This window comes from Elephantulus edwardii, unplaced genomic scaffold, assembly GCF_000299155.1.
Source record: "Elephantulus edwardii isolate Elephantulus edwardi_28Jun2011 unplaced genomic scaffold, EleEdw1.0 scaffold00135, whole genome shotgun sequence".
NCBI classification, from domain to species: domain Eukaryota; kingdom Metazoa; phylum Chordata; class Mammalia; order Macroscelidea; family Macroscelididae; genus Elephantulus; species Elephantulus edwardii.
The window spans coordinates 7631603-7657401 of NW_006399885.1; the positions used below are offsets into that span (position 1 = coordinate 7631603).

Sequence of the window (25799 nt, forward strand, 5' to 3'; positions counted from 1 at the left end):
CTCTTCTGTCTTTCTAATGACCGTTTGCATGCTTCCTGGATGATACATTTGACATCCTTTTTATGAATTTCACTTGGTCATAATAGATTGTTTTTGGGGTTTGTGTTTTTTATGTGCTGTTGGATTTTATTGGCTAGAATTTGTTAGGATTTTTGCATCTACATTAATGAGAGTTATTGGTCTGTAGTTTTCTTTTTTGTTAATATCTTTGTTTAGTTTTGTTGTTAGGGTTATGCTTGCTTCATAGAAAGTCTCTGGGAGTGTCTCTTCTTTTTCTATTTCTTGAAGTACTTTAAGTAGAATTGGTGCTAGATCTTCTTTGAATGATTGATAGAATTCAGTCATGAAGTCATTTGGTACAGGAATTTTTTTTAGTGGGAGTATCTTTTTAGGACCTGCTCAGTTTCTTCTTTTGTGATGGGTCTGTTCAAGTGTTCTATATCTGTTCATGTCAATCTGAGTAGGGCATTAGTTTCAAGGAATTTGTTCATTTCTTCTAAGTTATCAAATTTATCACAGTATGTTTGTTGTTGTTGCTGCTTTTGTTGTTATGTGTCATTGAATCACCTGCAACTCATAGCAACCCTATGTACAGCAGTTCCTGAGCTAGTCTAACTGACCCTGACACACCTAATCTCATTGCCCCAGTTACCATGTCTATTCATCTCATGCAGTGTCTTCCTTCCCAGCGCTGTCCCTCCCCCTTTCCAAGCATGACCTCCATCCTTATAAGTAAGATGTCCTTCTCCATGGACTTGTCCCTCCTGGCCACATGCCCAAAGTATATAAGATATAGTTTCCAAATCCTTACCTCCAAGAAGAAACTTGTTTTCATCCTATTTGTTTCCTTGGCGATCCATGGTATGTTCAAAACTTTTCTTCAACTCAAAGGCATAAATTATTTTTCTGTCATCCTTAGTCATTGTCTACCTCTCTGGTGCATAGCATGTAATTGCATAGACCAAGGCCTGTATCAGGTGCATCTTAGTCTCCAGATTGACATCATTGCTCCTCAGCACTCTGAAGAGATCCCTGACAGCAGACTTCCCTAGTGCAGTTTGTCTTTTGATTTCCTGACTGCTGGTGCTGAGTGTTGATTGAGGAACAAAGCAAGTTGAAATTAACAACTTCAGTCTCTTCTCCATCTATCATTATGCTACCAATTAACACACTGGTGAGAATCTTTGACTTCTTGATGTTAAGGTTCAGTTCATAATAGTCTGATATTAAAGATTTTATTTCCTCTGGTTCTCTTGTGATGTCACTCCAGTCATTCCTTAATGGAGTTGTTTGTGTCTTCTTTTGTAAGTTTGCCAATGGTTTGTGAATTTTATTGACCCATTAAAAAAAAATTTAAAAAATCAACACAACAGCTCTTGGTTTTGTTGATGATTTCAATTGTTTTTCTATTTTCTATCTCATTGATTTCAGCTCTTGTTCTTAAAATTTCTGTGCAGTTAGATTGTTATTCTTTTTCTATTTAATGAAGGCATTGAGTTATATAATTAACTCTGCTTCTGTCTTCATTTTTTATGTGTTTGTCTATTGCTATTAACTTCCCTCTGAGGACTGCCTTAGCCACATCTCAGAGGTTTTGGTACATTTTCATTATCATTTATTTTGAGAAACTTTTTAATTTCATTCTTTGTTTCTTTTTTAACCAAGTCATGTTCTAGCAGGGTGTTATATAGCTTCCACATAGGTGGTTTATCCTCTTGTGGTTAATTTATCTTCTTGTGGTCTTATGGCATTGTGATCTGAGGAGATACTTTGTGTTGTTTCAGTATTTTTAAATTGTTGAGGCTTTCTTTGTACCCTAATATGTGATCAATTCTGGAGATTATACCATGTGGATTTGAAAAGAATGTAAATTGAGTTTTAATTGGGTGGAGTACCCTAAATACATCCACAAGGTTGAATTGACTGATTATATAGTTTAGATCTTCTGCATCTGTATTAAGATTCTTTTGAGTTGAACTATCCTATAGTGAGAGTGGTGTGTTAAAGTCTCCTACCACTATTGCTGTCTATCTCTCTCCTCAATTCTTTTAACCATTGTTTTATGTATTTAGCAGGTCTTTCATTTGGTGCATAGATGTTGACCAAGATTATACCTTCTTGATCTACTGTGCTTTAAATCATTATATAATGTCCTTCCTATTTTTTATAGTGGTTTTCATCCTAAAGTCTGTTTTATCAGAGATTAGTGTTGCCACTCCTGCTTTTTTTGTGGACATCATTTGCTTGGTATATTTCTTTTCCCAGTCTTTGATTTTGAGTCTATCCTTCTCTTCATTTCTGAGATGGGTCTCTTGTAGACAACATATTAAGGGGCTTTGGGTTTTATTTTTCCCCATTCTGCTACTCTGTTTCTCTTGATTGGTACATTTAATTCATTGACATTAAGTGTGATGCTTAACAGGCAGGTTTTTTCATTGCTATTTTGCTCTGTTTCTTTTTCTGTTACTTATGGTTACTCTGATCCAATCACTTTCTTTTGGTGTTTGTTTGAAGGATTTCCCTTAAAAATTCTTGTAGATTTGGTCTTGTTTTCACAAATTCCTTAAGTTCATTCTTTTTGCAAAGTATACAATTTCTCCTTCATATTTGACGGAGAGCTTTGCTGGATACAGGATCCTCATTTGGCAATTGTTTTCTTTCAACTTTCTATATAAACCATCTCACTGTCTTCTTATTCTCATGGTTTCTGCTGAGAAATCAGAACTTAATCTCTTATTGCTTTTTTTTTTTTAGGTGGCATTTTGTTTTTCTTGTGCTGCTGTACTCTACCTTTATCTTTTATTTTTGAGAATTTGACAATGAAGTGTCTTGATGTTTTTAATTTTCAGTCTAGTCTATTTGTGTTCACTAAGCTTCTTAAATGTGGATTTTCTTATTCATAATACCTGAAAAGTTTTCTTCTAGTACCTCTTTCACAATTTTCTCATAGTCTGGAATTCCAGTCATACGGAGGTCGTTCCTTTTGGTGTCGTCCCACATGATTACAATATTTTCTATATGTCTCATCTCTGATTTTTCTTCTAATATGTTTCCGTAGAGATTCTTGTCTTCCAACTCACTGACTCTCTGCTTCATCTCTTCTGTTCTAGTTTTTGTCCCTCTAGTATGTTGGACACTTTTGCCATTTTGGTTTTAATATTTTGGATTGCATTTTCATGTATTTCTGTTATTTCTAGTATGGTGCCGGCTGTACCCTCTCTATCTTGAGATGATTGTTTATGTTCTTGTACCTCTTTATTTATAATTTCAAGTCTTTCTTTCATCTTTTGCATTTTCTTCTATAGTCATGCAAGTTCCTCCTCATCTATATATTTCTTCTGACTCCCTGTCTCTGGAGTATTTGCTTTCTTAATGGCTTCCATTCTATCTTCTATAATTTATCTTTTTCTGTAGCTATTCAAGTAACTGCTCATCAATATATTTCTTCTGGTTCTCTACTTCTAGATTATTCCCTTTATATTGTTTCTTCCATTGTTTCTTCTATTATTTGTACTTTCTTCCATAGCTTTTCAAATGCCTCAATCTCAACATATATCTTCTGCCTTCGTGATCTGGGGTATTCATTGGGTCATCTGTGTCATCAGTATTATCTGCTTTTTTTGGAGAAGGCTTAATTTAGTTTTTTACAGTGTTTGCAACTTCCTGCTGCTTTCTTGACATTATGTGGCGTTTTTCTTTATAAGTGTTTAGGTGTTCCTATTATGACTTTGTAAGTTGTTAGTAGTTCTTATCTTTATGATATTATTGGTTAGTTGCTAGGTTAAAAGGGTTCATCTATTGGGTGAGCCACTCACTCTACTGAAAGCCCTTTCTGGTAAAATTTACCTTTCCTAAAGTCCTTCCTGTTCTCTCTGTTCCTCACTGCAGCATGGAGGAGTCACTCCTATTGGAGTTCCCTTTCCCAAACTCTGTTGTCCTGCTTTGTCCATGGAGTGACTGAGTTGTGTGAGACCAGGTGCTCCACCTGCGCAGTTTCTATACAGTGGAGTTTCAAGCCAGCTCTCTTTCTCACAGCTCAACATGCCAGCTGAGACAGTCTTTCTCCTGCTTGTATCTCTCTGTCCAAAAACTCTCTTGTCCTGTTTGCTACCTGTGAGGGCCTTGCAGCAGTGGAGGCAAGGATCTTCAAAGAGACTTTTCCCCAGGCAATTTTCTGTCCCTTCTCTCTCCTGTATACACCTGAAAGTGCTGACTCTGGAGAAGAGTATCTCACCTAATGGAGCTTTCTCTCCTGAAGCTTAATGTCTTCTTTTGTCTCTGGAGTGGAAAAATATCAGGATGCCACAAACTTAAGCAGTTTGTGTGGAAGGAGAGTCTCAAGTCAGCTCTCTTTCTCATGAAAAGCTCAGAAAGTCTTTCCCCTGCTTGTAGCTCTCTGTCTCAAACTCTCTTGTCCTATTTGACATCTGGGATGACCCCTTAGCAGCAGAGGCAACGATCCCCAAATGGGGAGACCTTTCTCCAGAGAAGTTTCAGCCTGCAAATAGAATCTTACTAGGTAATTGGTTGTTGCCTTTCAAGAGAAGGGAGTTTGATAAAATTATCTTAAATTACAAGATAAGGAATTAGTAGTGTACATTTGAGAATAAATATGTAAGAAAGTTCAAAGAAGAACTGTATCTTTAGTGAATATCTGGCTGTTATGCTTTCAAAACACAAGAGCCAAACTCATTGCCTTTGTGTCACTTAAGGGAAGCATTCTGACATATCACTTTTCTGCTTAGTGATTGAACTGATGGGTTCAAATCATACAGTTTTTACTGTAGTCAAGCAGTCCACCATACCACCTTGACTACACTGTAAATCCTCCATGATCAAATTACTGTTACTGGCACAGAACTTGACAAATAAGTCAGAGAATCTAGAACTCACTCTTCATATACATAAGAAATTAATAAATGTCAATGAAGTGTTGCAGTTTAATGGAAAACATTCATGTTAATTGATGGTGTTCTCTCAACTGGTACTCCATCTGGGAGAAAGTCAAATTAGCCTTCTTTCTCCTACCATACACTCAAATAAATTCCAGATGCATTAAAGAATAAATAAATATGAGAAATGAAACCATAGGAATCATCTGTGGATCTTCTGAAATCTACATGTAATTTCCAGAGCAAAAAGACATGCCTGACCACAAGAGGATACTAAGAAACACTTCTTGTCTGCATTAAAAATTAAAAAACATTTGTATGGCAGAAAAAATCAGAAAGGAAGCCAGTACACTAAGAGGATGTTTGGCTGGAACTGTGTAACATAAAGACAGAGTTGATGCCTATTGTTCTCAAAGAACTCTTAGAAAAGAGAAGAAACTCTAAACAGAAAATGGGCAAAGGACCTGAATAGACATTTCACAGAATTGCATATCCAAATGGCCTGCAGATACCTGAGAAGATGCTCAAATGCAGTGGCAGTTAAGGAAATGTAAATATTGTAAAAGTTAAGGTTTTGTAATATCTCTAGTTTTCCCAGAGTGGACAAGAATGAAAGGTCAGCAAATTGCATATTGATTGTTAACCTGGAAACAAGCAAAACAGTTACCATTGTCCTTTGCAAGTAAAATGAAATTCTCAGAAGCTTGTTTCTAAAGCAGCCAGCCAGCATTTAGTATCCTTTTACACAGTGATCTTACTCCTGGAATTTTTCCCATAAAATGAAAGAATGCTATAAGATAATGTATATATGTTTATTACATAACTGTATGGGAACAAAGAATAAGAAATAAAATGAATGCCTATCAAGAAGACTGAGACACATGGCATGCTCCTACAATGAATTATTGCCTGAACCCTAAAAAAGCTGTTTTGGTGTGGAACCCCAAGGAACTAAGGGATTGCCATGATGTTTTGTTTTTATTAGAAAAGTCTGATGAAGATTAATGTTATAAAAAATTCCCCTTTTATAAAAACAAAGCATGACCTCCAAACAGTACATATATTTGAATATACGGCATTATCCTCACACTCAACACACTGCTGTCAAGTTCATTCTAACTCTTATCAACCCTATAGGACAGAATCACCCCATATGGTTTCCAAGGATGTAGTCTTTGGGGAAAAAATGGTCACATCGTTTTGTTCCAACCATTGAGATTTTGGTTCAAACTCAGACATATCAATCACCATGGTACCAGAATTTTTAGGATGGTGTTCAACAGCAAAAGAATTCTGGTGGCCTAGTGGAAAGGAGTTGCACTGCCATCCCATATGCCAGAGTTCAATTCCACCAACTGCTGTACAAGAGAAAGGTGGACAATTTCTTCTCATATGATTTACTGCCTCTGAAAACCCAGTGAAGGATCAGCTCTGAGTTGGTTCAGACTCTATGACAGTAGATTGTTGTTGTTGAAATTGTTGTTATTGTGTACCTTCAAGGCAGAGCCTACTCATAGCTGACCCTGCAACAGGTTTGTCAGAGGTTATAAGTCACGTGGGAGAAGATTGCCCGCCTTTCTTCCTCAGAGTGGCCAGTAAATTCCAGCCAACAAAGAGGTGCAGCCTTTGAATGAGCTGTGACATCCCTACCGGCCCCACCTCCAGACTTCCCTGCTACCCATAAATAAAACCAAAGCAAAACCCTAGCTGCTTCTGACCATGATGATCTTTCATCAGGTTTCCAAGGGTGAAAACCTTAACAGGTAGAGACTCCCTCAACTTTCTCCTGCCCTCCTCCCATGGAACAGCTTGTGGGTTTGAGCTGCCAGTCGGTAATAACGCAACACTTAACCTGCTATGCGAAGAAAGTGTGTAAGATGCTACAGGGCTAAGGTTTTAGAATTTCTGTGTGGTAAAAATGGCTAATAAATGCAATGACTAAGTTCAGGCTGCTTTGAAGGATATGGCAAAAAATAAGGCTCCAGGAATAGATGGTATACCAATTGACATATTTCAGTTAACAGATGCTGCCATGGACGTTCTTACCAAATTGTGCCAAGATATCTGGAGAACAACCACTTGGCCAACTGACTGGAAGAGATCGATATTTGTTCCTATCCCAAAGAAAGGTGACCCAACAGAATGTGGAAACTACAGAACAATCTCACTTATTTCACATGCAAGAGAGATTTTACTGAAGATTATCCAAAAACGACTGGAACAGCACATCAACAGAGAACTACCAGAAGTCCAGGCTGGGTTTAGAAGGGGTCGTGGTACTAGAGATATTGTAGCTGATGTTAGATGGATCTTGGCTGAAAGCAGGGAATGCCAGAGGAATGTCTATCTGTGTTTCATTGACTATGCAAAGGCATTTGACTGTGTAGGTCATAACAAACTATGGCTGACTCTGACAAGAATGGGAATCCCAGAACACTTGATCGTTCTAATGCGAAACTTATACTTGGACCAGGAGGCAGTCCTCAGAACAGAGCAAGGGAACACTGCATGGTTCAAAATTGGGAAGGGCGTACGCCAGGATGCATCCTATCTCCATACCTTTTCAACCTATATGCAGAACAGATTATCCGGGAGGCTGGGCTCTATGAGGAGAAATGTGGAGTCGAGATTGGTGGATGATTTATCAACAATCTGCGTTATGCGGATGACACAACCCTGCTTGCTGAAACTGAAGAGGACCTGAAGCGCCTGCTGCAGAGGGTCAAGGACTGCAGCCTACAATATGGATTGAGGCTCAATGTCAAGAAGACAAAGATTCTCACCACTGGACAAATTGGCAGCATCCGGATGGATAGTGAAGAGATTGAGATTGTACACAGCTTTAGTTTGCTTGGCTCCATAGTCAACAGTCTTGGCACCAGCAGCCAGGAAATTAAAAGGTGCATTGCAATGGGAAAATCTGCTGTTAGGGACCTCTCCAAAGTGCTGAAGAGCAATGGTGTCTCTTTGGAGACTAAGGTGCATCTGATACAGGCCATGGTCTTCGCAATCACCTGTTACACATCAGAGAGTTGGACAATGACCAAGGAGGATAGAAGGAGAATTGATGCCTTTGAGCTGTGGTGCTGGAGAAGAGTATTGAGAATACCATGGACTGCTAGGAAAACAAACAGATTTGTCCTGGAAAGGGTTAAACCGGGTGGCTCCTTGGAGGCAAGGATTCTGAGGCTCCGTCTAACATACTTTGGACATGTTGTGAGGAGAGACCGGTCCTTGGAGAGGGACATCATGCTTGGGAGGGTGGAGGGACAGTGCTGGAGAGGAAGGCCCTGTGTGAGGTGGATTGATTCAGTGATTGGGATAATTGGGATGGGAGTGTCGGAAACAGTAAGATTGGCACAGGATGGAGAAGGGTACTACCTAGAAGTACCTTGGAAGAAAGACCTGACAATCTGCTTCCAAAGTGACTCATCTTTGAGACCCTTTGGCACAAAGTTCTACTCTGGCACACTTAAGATTACCAAGAATCTGAAAAAACTCAAAGGCAACTGGTCTACTATATTGTTTGTATAGTAGTAATGTGAGGGAAAGAGTTAAAGTAGGTAGACAATTGAGATCAAGCTAAACCAATTGCTGTTAAGTCAATTCTGACATTTACGGACCCTCCATTGAATTTTTGAGGCTTTAAATCTTTACAGGAGGGTTTGATGGATTTGAACTGCTGACTATTAATAGCCCAACAAAGTGAAGAATGAATAAAAAGTTTAAAAAATAAAGATGTTTGAGATGGCTTCTCATCAATGGATTAATGGATAAAGAATTCTACCATATACACACAATGGAATACTACGCAGCACTAAAGAATAATGAAGAATTCATGAAACATGGATGATTCTGGAAGATAAGGTTAATGAAATAAGCCAGTCACCAAAAACCCCAAATATTATATGAGTCCACTATCATAAAAGGCAAAGGAAATCAGCAAGTAGATAATAGACATGTGTAAAGATGGGTGAAGAGAAAGGCAAAAAAAAAAAAAAAAGATGACAGCATGAACAGAATGGATCCCATCTGCATTTGTACACAACCATACAGACAGAGCTATCTAATGAGAAATGTGCAGGGCTTTTTATCTACTCCTTCCTCCAGTCTTTTTCCCAGGTCACTACTTCTTTGTAAGTAATTTTAAGTAAAGCAAGTGCAGCATCTCTGGATGTTTTGTTCCTTGAAGCTTTTGCAAGGCCTTAATGTCCAGGGCTGTTTCCCATTCTGTGAACGGGTGTAGGAGGGTTTTATTGGTCTGACTCACCTCCTCTGTGGCTGCCTTGCCCTGACAATGGTGTCCCAGTCGGCTGTTGTCTCTGGCTCACCTTCTGTGTCTCCAGAACTGTGAAGTCACGGTTCTCTCCACACCACACTAATCCCCGTGGGCTGGCTGGAGAGCTTGCTGGGTTTCTGGGTGGGGCTTTGATTAATGCCAAAGAGTCTCTATGAACTGTCTCCACAACCAAAAGAATGACCCATGGGTCACAGCACATCTCAAACAAGAATATTTGTGTTCCAGACCCCGTGTTCCCTACTTGGTCCCATCTATATAGAACACAATGCAATATTGTACAGGTGCAAGGCAGGTGCCTCATAGCTCAAGAGCTCAATGCTCATGGAGGTTGCTTTGGCCTCTCCAGCCTGGTGTCCTGCCATGTCCTCAGTGACCTATCCTGTATGTCTCAAAGATTTTCCCTCCTCACCCACCCCCACTCATTCATATCTGATAATCTGAGAGGGGCTTCTTATAACGGTACTTCCTCCTCCACCCTGCCACCTTCATCCCTGACCTTCATGCCCACTCATATGGGTGTACTTCCTTGTAGGTCAGATACTCTGTAATCCAAGAATCCTTTCATGAATCCCTGTCTTCCTTCTAGTCCTTCCTCCATCTGCCATGTTGTCAGAATGCTGTTTCTATATTCACATGCTACGTAGCATCAGGATTGGAGGAAGACTCATCAACAATCTGCATCATGCAGATAACACAACCGTGTTTGCTGACACTGAGGAGGACTTGAAGTGCTTTGTGCAGAAGGCCAAGAACTGCAGTCTTCAGTATGGACTGAAGCTCACTGGAATGATTGGCAGCATCATGATAGATGGTGAAGAGATTGAGATTGTTAACAGTTTTCATTTTCTTGGCTCCATAATCAACATTCTTGGTACCAGCAGCCAGTAAATTAAAAGATGGATTTCACTAGGAAAGTCTGCTGTCAGAGACCACTCCAAATTACTGAAGAACAATGATATCAGTCTGGAGACTAAAGTGTGCCTGATCCATGCCATAGTGTTTATAATTACTTGCTTTGCATCAGAGAGCTGAACAAAAAGAGCTGTGGTGCTGAAGTAGAGTATTGAACATACTGCTAGGAGGACAAACAGGTTCATCCTGGAGAGGGTGAAAGCAGGCTGCTCCTTGGAGACAAGGATTCTGAAGCTCCATCTGACATACTTTGGGCATGTTGCAAGGAGGGACCAGTCCTTAGAGAGGGATGTCAAGCTTGGGAGGGTGGAGGGTCAGCACAGGAGAGGAAGACCCTCAATGAGATGGATTAATTCAGTGACTGGGGTGATGGGGGTAGATGTGTCTGAGACAATGAGATTAGCACAAGATAGAGCAGAGGTTAGGGCTGTTGTACATAGGGCCACTATGAGTTGAAGGTGACTAGACAGCACATAACAACAATAGCAACCTCCTAGGACCCTTAATCCCACTTCTGCCATAGACTGAAAATGAGGAACTGTTCCCTTCCTTCAATCTTTTCTTATCTTACTTTCTTCTTTCATTTTCCTTCCTCCCTTTCACAGTGCTTATCACAGCATCTGTCCTAGGATTTCTTTCCAACCCGTGCACATTGGGTAAATAAATAGATGGCATACATTGTTATCCCAGAAATTTGAGTGCACTGTTAAAATGGGGGATGGCAGCATTGTAACAAAGTGAGCACCAACATAGAACATCATTTCACAAAGCTCGCTGTGCTGCGGCTCTAAACCAGCACTAATTACAAAGCAAAGCAAAAAAACCCATTGCTGTCCATTCAATCCCCACTCTCAGTGACCCAACAGGGTGAAATAGAACTGTCTGCAGGGTTTCCAGACTGTAATCTGTAAACAGGAGCAGATGCTTTACTTTCTCCCTCAGAGCAGCTGATAGTTTCAAACCTCCAACTTGTGCATTAGCAAGCAAATAAATGCTTTAACCACTGTGCCACCAGGGCTCCTTTTGCCCAGGGAAGTAGTTATTAACTGAACAACATTTGTTGGCCGGCCAGATATTTCAGATGTGGTCTTTAGCATCCAGTGTATCCATTTTATGCTGATGATGCAACTTAAAAAAAAAAAAAAACACAAACCACCAAACTGGCCTTTGGTTTCTCTCTGCATGGAGGGTGTCTGGAGAATGGTGAATCATGGGATCTCAGGTTTGGACTTGACTGTAAATGAATCATTGTTCTGTGGAACCGAAACCCTCAGCCTGCATGAATGAAAAGGGCCTCTCTAACGGGTCATTGTTCTCCCTGCAGATTTTCACGGCCCTGCCACCCTTCACTCTGGGAATCTTCGAGAGGTCTTGCACTCAGGAGAGCATGCTCAGGTTTCCACAGCTCTACAAGATTACCCAGAACGCCGAGGGCTTCAACACCAAGGTATATAGCAACTTGGTGGCAGGGTGATTCCCTCAGACCAAGCCCTGCTCTTGGTTTTTCAACTCTAGTCACAACTCAGGTAGAGTCTGGATCTTTAGAGAGAGAAACTGAAAAGCAGAAAAACCACAGGGCTTCCTGCTCACTCGAGGAGGCTCTGTGACCCAAGGGGCCAAGTAGGAAGGGAGGGCTGCATGTTGTAGCGGGTGCTTCTCTCAATTAGTATATTAATGTCTTAACTTATACTTATCTGCCCATGGTATTTAAAAGGGTAACCACTCCTTCCCCAGACCTCACTTCCTGTACCATCAGTCATGGGGAGCCCCACACAACTTTCATAAAGCACAGTGTCTTGACAAACCACAGCCCTTGACTTTTCAGCTGCAAGACAAGGCTTAGTTACCCGAGGCTTCGTACATACACAGGGATTAAGTTAGATGTGAATATTTGTCTTCAGACTGGGGATGGGGGAGAGGAAAATCCTAAACAAACAAACAAACAACCCCTTAGACCAAAATAATTAAATCAACACATAAGTAATTCTGAGCTGGTGCAGGGAAAAATTAGATTAGGTAGGAAATGGATTATTCTGTCTTTAATGCCTAAGGCATTCATTTTGTCCCTCTCAAACTGCTAGTCAGGACTTATGTGGAACAAAGCTGAGGACCAGCAGCCCAAAGAGATGGCACGTCCTATTGGGCAAAGGATACAAGGTGTGAACACACCTGTTTGACCTCATGTCTGTCTGTACAGTGGAAGACTCAGTCGCTGACTGTGTTCTCAATTTGCTGGGCACCTCCTGAGAGGAGGAGGGGAAATGATGACAGGTGGTACTCTGAGGACAGTCACTGAGCACATTGTTTTAGACCAGGCACCGCTCAGAGTCTTCCTCTTGCGCCTCCTTACTCTTGGCAAAGCATAATCATCACAGCACTCCTGAGTCGGGAGTGGTCATGGAAGATGGCTGTCAGGCCCAGTGCTGTCTTCTACCCACCACAACACTGGAGGGCACCTTCCTCAGCCCAAATTCTGTCAATGAGAACATACAACTCCTTTATTCTTTATCAGTTGCATGAATGGAATTTGTCTCCTGTACAATCTGGAATCAAAAGCCAAACAAAGTGAGATGCCAAAGCAGGAGACTAACATGAAAGGTAGCAGATGTGAGAGGCCCCTGAGAAGATATTTTCTGTGGAGAAGCAGGAGAGGGGTAGAGACTGGATGAGCATTTAGCCTGAGGGGGACCTTCAGGTTATAAAAAAATGTCCTCCTTTATTTTGGGTTGGTCCCTGTCCCTGACTCCCTAGTATTAAACTCTATGACAAATCCCATAACAACTTGCAGATTTTTTTTTAAAATAAAATTTAGTCTAACTTGAAGAATTCTACCCTCCCAGAGGTTTAAAGGATGATTGGGGTGTATTCGAGAACCCACTGTTCCTTTCTGAGCCAGCCATGCCTGGTCTTTGGCGTGACCTTTCCAGCATTCAAATAAAGAGAAGTTTCAGACACTCATGTTCTTGAGTCAGAGGCCGAACGTTTTTAAAAAGTGGACGAGGAAAGGGACTTGAGTGAAAATAATGAGAGGGAGTATGTTGTATAGGAATTTATGTGGAAAACATTCCCAGGGCTGTCCAAAAGGAGTGGGTCCTACTCACCTTGCAAGCAAGGGCAGGTTGTGTTTGTATGTGTGTGTGTATAACGTTAGTTCTTTGTACTAAAGCAATATTAGCTGGAGACCATCCAGTCATTTGTAAGTTAAAAAATGAGGAAATAGTTGGGTTTTTAAAAAACAACCTCCAAGAATAATATGCTCCTTCTGGGAGGGAGGGTCGCCTGCCAGCATCTGGACAATGCGGCGTCTGTGGAGAGGCCCTCTTGCGGGCACTGTGGGCGGCTCCTGACTCCCTCTCTGTTTCCCGCAGGTCTTCTGGGGCCACTGCATCAACGCCCTGGTCCACTCCCTCATCCTCTTCTGGTTTCCCATGAAAGCCCTGGAGCACGGTAACAGCTTCATCATTTCAACTGTCAGCAAGTAGCCTCTCTGTTCAGCTTTTCAGTCTCTCAGGGGTCAGCGTGTTCAAATTGCTTTTGCCCTTTCTGCAAACTTTGGAGATTTAAAGAACAAATCCTTGAACAAATAGTGTTCCTAAGATCCCAGATTCACCTTTCCCCAGAACACTGGACTGGCCTGTCAGGTGGCCAGTAGCACCTGGGAAACACTCACACCTTAGAAAAGCCAACCATGGGAGGCCAAAAGAGCAGTATTTTCCTGTAGATAAAACCCTGAAAGCAAGGAGTAGGATCAGAGGACTAATCAAAATGAGAATTACAGGGAGGAAGTGGGGAAAGTGTGATTGCTTTATGGGTATTGGAATGAATGTTATGAAACAAAATGTGTATGAATCATTGAATGAAAATGTAATTTGCTTTGCCAGCCTTTATTCAAATCACAAAACAAACAAAAACAAAGTAAGTGTTCCCAAACTTGTAGGCTTCGACTCTGACCTTGGAACAAGCCCCCTCTCAACTTTTTTTTTTTTGTCAAACAGTTAACTAGATACAGTATGTAGCCTGTTGTGCTACTATAATCAAAACTCAGCCGTTCAAGTTCTGGACCTTTTCCACAGGAGAATGATGGATCTTCTTGCAACAATTTACAGCCAAGAAACCCTCAGACAGAGGGTTACCAAGAATTGAACCATCTCAACACCAGTTGGTTTGGGTTTTGCCTACTGGCATTTTTATAAGATAGTCAAATATTCAAGTCATTGCTATTGAGTCAGAAGCAACTCATAGCTAGTCCTCTGGTGGGTTTTCAGAGACCATAAATCACACAGGAGGAGATTGCTCATCTTTCTCCTGTGGAGCGGAGCTGGTGTATTTGAACCTCTTGCCTTTGTGTTTGCAATGCAACTCCTTACCCACTGGGTAACCAGAGCTCTTCTATAGTATAGTTAAATGTGAGAAATTTAAAAATTAATTTTCAGTAAATGTTTAAGCCAGGCATCGAAAGCATCACACTGTGGGGAATTATCAGTGTTTCTTGGTCATGAATCCGAAATATTTTCCATTAATTATTTGCACCTTCGTTTTCCAAGCCTTGCATACTTTCAAATAAGCAGAATATGTCAAATTTCTTTAAAGGGTAACAAGTTTCTAGTTTACTGAGAATATTCTGTACTAGAGATGAACCTTTACAATTAACAGTTTGAAAAGCAATCCTCCAAGTGGGTTTTAAACTTTCTCTAAATCTCGGAGAATACACTTGAGAAATCTGGAATACCCTTTTTTGTCTCTCTCTCTCTCACTACATGCAAAACACTTTCTCTCAAAGAGACAACTGCTTTAGTCTCAGAAACGGAAAATCTATCACTTAGAATGCTACTCTTTCATCTCTCTCAAATAGTAATAATCCCCCTGGGGAAAAAATTGCTACAAATGTTGGTTAGACAAGGCCCTTTATTGTTCAAAGAACCAACTGAATATAATGTTCAAGCTTCTTTGTTTCTGTGTCAATGTGTTGTACACTTCCAATAGGGATGATTCTCACTGATATTCCTTAACCTATGAAATACTGAAAGTTATAGAAAATGTGTACGCCACCAATATGTGATAGTAGACACCTATTCATTCCATTATATCAGACCCAATTCCTTTGAGGTTCCTTAAGTCATTGTTGTTGTTGTTGTTGTTATGTTCTATCGAGTCACCTGTGACTCTTAGTGACCCTATGGACAACAACCCTAAACCCTGCTCTATCCTGTGCCAATCTCATTGTCTCCAACATACCTATCCCCATTACCACAGTCACTGAATCAATCCATCTCACTGAGGGTCTTCCTTTCCTGTGCTGTCCCTCTACCCTCCCACGCATGATGTCCCAATCGGCCCAAAGGTGAGAATCTTTATTTTCTTGATGTTGAACTTCAATCCATATTAAAGGCTGCAGTCCTTGACTGTCTGCAGCAAGTGCTTTAGGTCATCCTCAGTTTCAGCAAGCAGGGTTGTGTCATCTGCATAACACAGATTGCTGATGAGTCTACCACCAATCCTGATGCCACACTTCTCCTCATAGATTCCCTTTCCTCTAATGCAACACCGAAGAAGTTGTCCGGAGAATTATTTTCCTTCTATAGCTTGCCTGTGATTGGACTTTACTCGAGAGTGGATTCTGTTGATCTCAGAGTGGCTGTGCAAGGCTGAAGATAATGACTGTGACTTTGTTCTAGAAGTTGGAATATGCTGGAACTCAGTCATCTTTGTGTAGAAGGATGTACGGGGATGGGAAGCGCAATGTCTGATGAGCAGGAGGAGAACCTGTGCCCATCTAGGCATACTTAAGAAAAGCCAGCAGATAGCACACACTGGCTGCAAGTATCATCCCTAACCCCTTTTTCTTCTTCTCTAGGCATTATACTATGGTCCTAACCCAAGAAATGCTTGCCTTTGGACTCTACCCATGGTGGTTACCCATTTTCCTATTTCTGAAAGAATGAATTTGGTCTGTTAGTGATGACAATAGTTTTGTAATCCTAGACTTATGCTCATGCATTTTTAATTTGATCCCTTTAGTTTATGATGGCATGTTATAATTTGCCTAGATCCAAAATCTGTTGTCAAGGACAACTTTAAAATACAGAAAAGCAAGGATGTCATTTTAAAGACTAAGGTATAGCTAACTCAAGCCATGGTATTTTTCCATTGCTTTCAGATGCTTGGAAAAATTAGACAATGAATAAGAAAGAGGGAAGAAGGCTTGATGCTTTTGAATTGTGATGTTGAGGAAGAATATTGAATGCACCATGGATCGTAAAAGAACGAAGAACTATGTCTTGGAAGAATTTAAACCAGAGTACTCTTTAGAGGCATACATAAGTGAAACTTTCATCTCACATACTTTGAGCATGTTGTAAGGAGGGGCCAGTTCTTGGGAAAAGGCATCATGCTTGAACAAATAGAGGGTCAGGAAGAGATGATGACATTATAGTCAATCTGATGGCACCTTACAACAACAATATGGTGTAATTTTTTTAATAGTTTTTAATAATAGTTTACTTACAAAGTTTGTATATATTGTTTTTCACACCAGATCTTTCCCCTTTCCTCTACCTACCCCTACATCCACCCATCAAATTGTGCAACCCAATGATTAACACCCCCACCATCTCAATGCCCATTCTCACCCCTCTGCTCCTACCCTTTCCACCTTGGATCCTCCTACATGTTCTACAATAATGGTCTTATACAGTATTTGTCCTTATGGGACTTATTATAATGCTCTCCAATCCATGCCATCTTAGGTAATGATTTACAAAACTATTGCTCATGTATGCTGTGTAGTATTCCATTGTGTGAATTTAACATAATTTCTCAATCCCTTCGATTGTGGTTGGACATTTGGTCTGTTTCTTTGTTGGTGAATAACGCTGCTATGGACATTGGTAGAAAAGTCTCCATTTGTGCCTCAGTTCTCATTTTCTTGGATTATATACCAAGCCGTGGAACAGCTGGTTCATATGGAATTTCTATGTTCAGCTTTCTGAGGAAACACTAAACTGCCTTCCAGAGTGGTTATACCATTTTTAAATCCCACCAGTGATATATAAGAGTTCCTATCTCACCACATCCTCTCCAACATTTATTCCTTGCTGTCCTGTTAAACTTTGTCACTGCTACTGGGGTGAGATGGTATCTTACTATGGTATTGATTGGCATCTCTTATTGCCAATGATTTTGAGCATTACTTCATCTATCTGTTGGCCATCTGAATATCTTCCTCTGTGGAAATTCTTTCCATATCTTTTATCCATTTTGTAGCTGTGTCATCATATTTTCTTGTGGAGACCCTATAGGTTTCTGTGACATTTGATATGAGACCCTTGTCTGAAATGGTATTGCCAAATGTTTTGGGGTTTTTTTCCCCCAGTCAGTAGTCTTTCTTTTGACTTTGTTAGAAAATGTTTTTGATGCACACAGGGTTTAATCTTTAGAAGGTCTCATTTATCAGTTTTGCCCTCTTCAGATTGTGCATTTCTGCCTGTATTTGGCAGTCTCTTTATTCCATAGACTAGGCTGTCTAAGTTTGATCCCAGTTTGTCTCCTATGAACTTTATGGTTTTGGGCTTTACTCCCAGGTCTCTGATCCACCTTGAGTTGAATTTTTTTGTATGGTGTGAGATGTGGATCCTGTTTCAACTTTCTGTAGGTAGCAGTCCAGTTTTGCCAGCACCATTTGTTGAAGTTACTGTCATTTCCTGATTTGATAGGTTTTACTTCTTTGTTGAATATCAGTTGACCATAAATAGATGGGTCCATTTCTGGGTTCTCAGTTCTGTTCCTTTGGTGTATATAACAAAGTAATGTGATGTTAAAAGGGCATACACTCCCCCTACGTTTGTCATGGACTTGACTGATTCATGGTGACTCCTTACATGCAGAATACAACTGACATGTTTTTCAGAGGTAGATTACCATGCTTTCCTCCAGTAAGTCTCCAGTGGGCTCAAACCTCCAACTTTCTAATAACAAGAAAGTACATTCGCTTTATACCACCGAGGTACCCTAATCTACTTCCATCCTCCCTCCAAATGTGAAAGTTCACCTAGCAACTAACAGGTAGAATCACTTTTGGGAGGCATCAGGATTGGAAGAAGGCTCACCAATAACTTTCATTATGCAGATGACAGAATTTGCTTGCTCAAAGTGAGGAGGACTTGATGCACTTGCTGCAGAAGATCAAACACTTCAGCTTATGATGTGAATTGTATCTTAACATCAAGAAAACAAAAATTCTCGCCACTAGACCAATAGATGGTATCATAATAGTTGGAGAAGATTGAAACTGTCAACAACTTTATCTTACTTGGATTTACAGTTGATATACTTGCTACAGCAGTCAGAAAATCAGGAGATTAATTGCACTGAAATATTCTGCTATCAGGAACCTCTCAAAATTACTGAGGAGTAATGATATTAGTTTGAGGACTAAGGTGCACCTGATTCAGATCATGGTCTTTTCAATCCCTTGCTATGGTGCTGAGAGCTGGGCAATGAATTAGGATGACAGGAGAAGAATCGATGCCTTTGAACTGTAGTAGTGGAGGAGAGTAACGAATGTTCCATGGACTGCCAAACTAACAAACAGATGTCTGAGAGAAGGTGACACCAGAGTGCTCGCTAGAGGCAATGATGGCAAAGCTTCGGCTCACACGCTTTGGGCATGTTGTTGGGAGAGGCTACTTTTTAGAGAAGGACATCATACTTGGAAAAACGGAGGGAGGACCAACAAGAGGAAAACCGTCAACCAGGTGTTTGACCCAGTGATTGCAGTAATGGGCTGGAGTATGTCAGAGATGGTGAGGCTGCCGCAGGAGAGGACAGGGTTCAGATCTAATGTCCATAGGGTCACTATGAGTCGTGCTTGACTCGAGGACAACAGTTATAACTGTCATCATCAATGTCATAAGTTCATTATGTTTATTAAAACTTGAGGATAAAATTGTTTAAAATAAAAAAGTCACCTACTGAGTAACATTGTTAGAGGGGAGATGAACTGTAAATATTAACTGGAATCAACATCAAACAACTGAAAGCCAATTCCTGTTCTTTAGTTGACCTCCTTTAGCTACTTAAAGCAAAATGTATTGCCATAATGGCCCCGTGGCAAGAAGCTGCGCCACAATCCCGAAGGCTGGGGTTCAAGACCACCAGCTGCTCTGTAGGAGAAGGATGGGCAAGCTCCTTCCATGTGGTTAACTGCCTCTGAAAACCCACCAAAGGGTCAGCTATGGGTTGGTTCTGGCTCTACTCTGAAAGCCCACCAAAGGGTCAGCTATGGGTTGGTTCTGGCTCTATGATACATCACCACAACAATGTCCATTAACCTTGTTCATGTATGTCATTTCCATCTAAGACCCTGTGGTAGGATCCTGAACATAATAAGTAAATTAATCAATGCAAGTCTTAGCTTCAAAGATTTTGCCATCTGGGAAAGGAGATTATATTTACATATGAGTACTTGTAATTCACATGATTAGATTTTATCAAAATATTTCATTTTCCTTGGATTTACAGTCAACATCCAGGGAGGCAGCATTCAGACAATGTATGTACAGCATTGGACAAATACACTGGAAAGGACCTCCTAAAAGTATTAGACAGCAAAAATGATGTCTCTTTGAGGACTAACGTGCACCTGGCTCAAGCTATGCTATTTTCCAATACATTATATGCATGTAAAAGCTTAGCAGTGAATAAAGAAGACCAAAGAATAATTGATGCCTTTCAATTGTGGTGTTGGTGAAGCGTATAAATTCTACCATAGGCTGCAAGAAGAACAGGCAAATATGTCTTGAAATAAATATAAGCAGAGTGCTTCCAAAGAAACATAGAAGCAGAGCACAGGGCTACAATAAAGCAGAGCACAGTTAAAACATGAGGAACTCTAATCCAGCAGAACACCTTCACCCATACCCCCAAGAGCCACCTAGAGCCAGGACCCAGCACCTGCCCACCACACAGGTTCTGAGTGGAGTAATGGGCGGCTTGTCTTGACCCAGAGCTGAGGTCTCTCGGCTATGTTGCCTGGTCCTCTGTGCACCACTCTCACTGACAGTGGTGAGCTTAACAAAAATGCTCTGCTCTCTTTGGTGCATCCAACCCTGACAACTTGGGCATTGTCATTACTGGAAAGAACTATTTGGAGAAAGGTTGTTAATTTCCTAAAATGCTTCCAAGAATTTTGCTTCACTTATTTTTTGTGTGTGGTTTTGGATAGAATTTTCTAAGTGTTTTTCCTCCTCCACTGATGGGGTTTGTCATGATGCATTTCAAGTTTGAAAATAACTTTTTTTATTTTATTCAAGCAATCAGTGGGCGAGATTCCTTCCAACCATCCTAGCCTTACCCTTAACCCATTACCTGCTGACAGCTGCCACTGTTTGAAATGAAAAATGATTCTAAATTCTAGACTGAAAATAGGCTCACACATTTTGGAAGCCTAAACTACACCCAGGTTTCCCACCAGCATGTCTAGTTTGGGTGTTTAAGCATGGCTCTTTAAAGGATAATGTGGTAATTGGAAAAAAATCAGAATATTTACTTAAAGAATTCTGAATTCTCTTGACCAAATTAGAGTGGGTGTGGATAGAATAGAGAGTATACTTACCAATATAGAAAGTTTCTTAGCCTTTCGTGTATTATCTAGAGTCCACACTCTGAAAACGATTCTCATCCCCTTGTAAAAACAATGTAAAAACAATGCTGCATGAATTCTTATTGCACTGGTTGTGTTTAGGGAACAGAGTCTTTCAGCATTTAGGGAGATGATAATTTTATACATTTGTGTTTAAATAAATAAAAAAACAGAGGGTTGGATCCATTGCCATTGAATCAATCCCAATTTACAGTGTTTCCTTAAGACAGAGTACGACTGCCGCCGAGGGTTTCCCAGGCTGTAAATGCTTACAGAAGCTGACCGCCTCATCTTTCTCTGGTGGATTCCAACCACTGACCTTTCTGGTTCCAGCCACATATTTTAACAACTGCACCACCTATTTATACTCATTACTGTTGAGTCAGAACTAACTCATAGCTGACCCTCCATTGGATTTCCAAGACTGTAAATCACCCAGGCGAAGATTGCCCATCTTTCCCCTTCAAAGTGGCTGGTGGATTTGAACCACCAAAGAGGTATTGCCTTTATCAATGCAGTTCCCTAAGGATGGTGCCATGAGAGCTATCTATCTAAAGAAATATTATTTATTTTAAAGTGTGTTACTGTAAGATCTATATACTCAAATAACCTTTCATGTTTGATGAGGATGAAGACCCAGCAAGAAGTCAGAACTTTCCAGAACTTTGGAGCAAGTAAATCTTTGAGATTACAAGTGTAATGGAAACCATGGCCTAATCTAAGTAGGAGTTTGGGAGATGTGATGCATTTTGGTATAACCACCCTGGCAGAAATGACTGTCATTGCCCACACGGTTACTGTTACATGGTCTTAGTGTGGTGACCATATTGGTAGAAGGAAGTGGGTGGGATAAAAGACTGCTCAGAAAATAGAAGGACCTAGTAACCCCTTAATTCATTGTTTCCAGGTGCTGTCAAGTTGGTTCTGACCCACAATGACCCAGTCTACATTTCCCAGCCCTTCACCATCCTTGTAATGATTATCAGCCCGTTATGGCTTGAGCCCATTGTTACAATGATTGTGTGCTCTTTTGCCAACACCATATTGGAAAATGTTCCACTCCTAGTCATAAATGTTCACTAACCACGTGTTTTCTAAAGTAAATCACTAGGCTTTCCTTCCTAGTGTGTCTTAGTCTGGAAGCACCACTGAAGCCTGTCCACCATGGGTGAAGCTGCTGGTATTTGGAGTATCTGTGGCATAGCTTCCAGCATCACAGCAACATGCAAACCACGGTACAAAACACCCACAGAGTAGAATGAAGGCAGTAATACTCCCCACATGTCCTCGCTTTCAGTCTGTTGTTCATACGGTCGTTATGAGTCATAGTTGGCTCAGCAGCACCTAACAGCAGCAATCTATTTGGTAAGAAGCCCTGATGGCACAGTGCATAATCGAGCAGGCTACTAGATGAGAGGTTGGCAGTCCGCTTCTTTGGGAGAAACATGAACAGTCTCTCCTTCTGTAAAGATCTACAGCCTCAGAAATCTAATGGAGGGTCACCATGAGTCCAAACTGACTTAAGAGCACTGAGATTGACTTGGAATCTACCTGATTAGGGACCTTGATGTTGTTAGGTGTTCCAGGCTGGACTGCTAACCTAAAGGTCAGTGGTTTAAATCACCAGGTGCACCATGGGAAAAAGATGAGGCAATCTGTTCCCATAACACATTACAATCTCAAAAATTAAATGAAGGTCGCCATGAGTCAGAATCAACTAGACAACCACAAGTTTTATCAATTTTATTATCTTCAACCTGTCAAGAAAATGTGCTACTAACAAATTGGGCTGCCTTGGAGAGGAAGAAACCAAGTTTCTCCTTGGAGGTTAGGATTTTGAAGCACCATCCCACATACTTTGGGCATGTGGCATGGAGGGATTGATCCTTGGAGAAGGACATCATGCTTGGAAGGGTGGAGGGACAGCGCAGGAGAGGAAGACCCACAATGAGATGGATTGATACAGTGACTGGGACAATGGAGGTTGGTGTCAGAATTAATGAGACTGGCTTAGGACAGGGCAGAGTTCAGAGTTGCTGTACATTGGGTCACTGTGGATTGCAGGTGACTCATGGCACATAACAGTAACAACAACATGGTCACAGAGAACAGTTGTTAATGGTAATAATACATCTGTAGTTGTAAGGATAGTATGTTGTTGTTGTTGTTGTTGTTGTTGTTGTTGTTGTTAAGTACTGTTAGGTTGACTCATCATGATCCTGTCTACAGCGGGTGGAAACTTTGCCTGATTCTGCTTGATAATCAGGCTTCATTATGTTCAAGCCCATGTGGTGTAATAGTAAAGAATTGTATTGCTGAACCAAAAGCTCACAGTTCGAATCTACCAGCTGGTCTGTGGGGAAAAGATAGGCACTCTCCTTCCGTGTGATTTACTACCTCTGAAAATCTGCTGGAGGGTCAGCTATGAGTCAGTCCCAGCTTGATATTACATAACAATAATACTATACTTAGAGGATACTATTAGGAGCATCCAGCCTATAAAGAAGGACATCAGTCTTGGAAAAGTGGTGGTCAGCAAAAGAGAAGACCATGAATGAGGTGGATGCACACAGTGACTGTAGCCATGGGTTTGAACTTGGCAGAGATTGTGAGGATGGTGCAGGATAGGGCGAGGTTGATCTGTTCCATGGCTCTGAGTTGACAGCACTAACAACAATTGTTATGTGATGTCGAGTCACAGCTAACTCATAGCTAACCCTCCAGTGGGTTGTCGGAGGCACTAAACTGCACGGAGGACGACTACCCTTTCTTCTCCACAGAGCAGCTGGTAAAATGGAACTGCATGCCTTTGAGTTGGCTGCTCAGCTCCTTACCACTAGACCACCAGAGCTCTTTGACAATTAGGAATAAGAAGTGAGTTTGTAGCCCCGCTGAGGACTGTTTGACATTGATAATCAGGCTTGCTTTCCATCCTTTGGCTTCCTGTTTTTAGCAAACAAAAGTGTAAAGAAAAATAAAAAAGAGAAAGGTTGACATTCAGCTTTCCTGTACTTAAACTTCATCCAGCAGAAATGTCAGTGGAGGGGGGAGAATTCAGCAGAACGCTTATGTAACCAGGAACTTAACCCAGTGCCTGTTATGATTGCAACATAATCACTAGCACTTGTATAAACTCTACCTTTTATAAGACCCTTTGCAATTTTTATATCTCTTTAAAAAGAATATTTTTAAGAAGATTTTTTTTTTAATTAATGTACAGCATTGGAATCAGAGTCATTTCCATTATATTATAGTTTCCATATACAAGCAGGCTAAGCTCTGAAATTTTATCTGTAAATGAGTTCTTTGAAGCTCGGACAACATCTCCAGTCTTGGTAGAAATGTAATTGTGGCTGCTAACCTGGAAATCCCCTTTGAATCTCTGATGCCTTAGGAGAGCCAGAGAATGATGTACGGGGAGAGGGGACTCAGAGTCAGGAATGTGAGCTGCTCTGAAGTATTGCTGGTGGAAGGTTCTTGAAGTGAAAGGGTGAGATGAGGCAAGAGGAGAACTCGGCATCAGCTTCCAACCACAATTTCTTGGCAGAGCCCTTCATTGGGGCCGTTCTGCCTTACTCCTTCCTGCGGCCTCAGCTGCAGTGGGGCACTGCCCAAGATTTGCAGGTGCCCCCTGCACCCTTAACAAATTTCAGAATGCATGTTGCACATTTGCTCATGTGCTTTGTTACTGATTGACCCTATCTCCCTGGACTATACTTTCTTCCGCTGTAACTTTGTCTTCAAATGTGGCTTTTTGTCAAAACCGTTTCTGCGTGGTTTAGCTGGGTAATGATATAATGGCTTCAGTGAGTTTCACTGAAATGGCATATTTAGAACATGTCCTCTAATTTGCCTTTTTGAAATATTCTGAAGTACATTTCTTGATCATTTGTGTCTGTTTAGAAAAAGAGACATACTTTTTATCCCCCTTCACAAATATTTATGAAGAGGTTTTTGAATGCGACACAGTGAGAGTGATAATGGGCTCAGCACAGGAGACAGGAGACAGAGGCCTGGGGTCTGGTGGAAGTTTGTCCTGTTGTGCATGGGACACAATGCATTTGAGTTAGAGTTGGTTCAGGGGCCCCAACAGCATAACGACTACTAACATGTGTGGAGGGAAGATGTGAGAGCATATGGTTTGGTTACAGTTCATAGTTGTCTGTCTTAGGGACTTTGCTTTCAAACCACATTTGGCTAATTCTAATTCACATAGTTCCCTGGATACAAATACATTTAGAAAATAATTTAATTTGTACATCCAGAAGAAAGCAGGTACTCAAGGTTGTTCTGGCCTCTGAGAGAATGTCCTGGCTCCCTGAGACCAGGCTTCCATCCTTGTGCCATTGTGGACACTGAAGACACATGTCCTATAAATGGCCACACGTCATGCCACCTGTCAGTCAGGCTGTCATACTGTGGTAGCTTCCCATCTTGCTATGATCCTAGCAACTGTGCCTCTAATTTATTAAATTCTATCTATGTCACTCGTAGTAGACAAGTATCAGCAGAATTCTCAGGCCTTGAAGACATATTGGGGAAGAAAAGCCTAGGATTCTTCCCAAAATGTGCCAGTGAAAGTCTTGTGGATCACAATTAGAATGTGGTGTGGGAGACGAGGCAAGACCTGGCAACATTGTGTTCTGTTGTCCATAAAGTCGCCATGGATTGAAGTAGACTTGATAGAGACCAATGAGAGCATCGTGACATTTGGTGCCTAGTCTCACATAGTCACAGTCAGATCTGCTCTGAATGAGGTGCTGCATTTTGTCAGAAGTGTTTTCTGCTCTTCGACCTTGAGCTTTCAGGCGCTTTCCTCTGTAGTGTCCTACCTTAGACCAGTGGTATGTGGGACACTGGTGCTCTCCCTATTCATCTCCATTTCCTCAGAGGATGAAATCGATCCTGGGTCTGCATATGGCTCTCTCACCTCAAGACCACAACAGTCAAATACCAGCAGTTCAGATGGAAGAGGGAAAGAAACTATTCTTACCTTTCAAGTGTTCTTAGAAACCTTGTGTATTACTGATGAGTTTCCATTAGGAAGAACCCAGCA

At 41.0% G+C, this 25799-nt stretch overlaps 1 protein-coding gene across 2 annotated transcripts in view; it reads left to right on the forward strand.

The window, feature by feature from the left end:
- The window catches only part of ATP8A2 (ATPase, aminophospholipid transporter, class I, type 8A, member 2), a 720462-nt gene that overhangs the window by 488468 nt on the left and 206195 nt on the right, over window positions 1–25799 (forward strand). For both annotated transcript variants that reach the window (XM_006894116.1, XM_006894117.1), the window contains 2 exons: window positions 11429–11551; window positions 13473–13551. In XM_006894116.1, the coding sequence (XP_006894178.1) occupies window positions 11429–11551; window positions 13473–13551 (202 nt within the window). The remainder of the gene's footprint in view (window positions 1–11428; window positions 11552–13472; window positions 13552–25799) is intronic.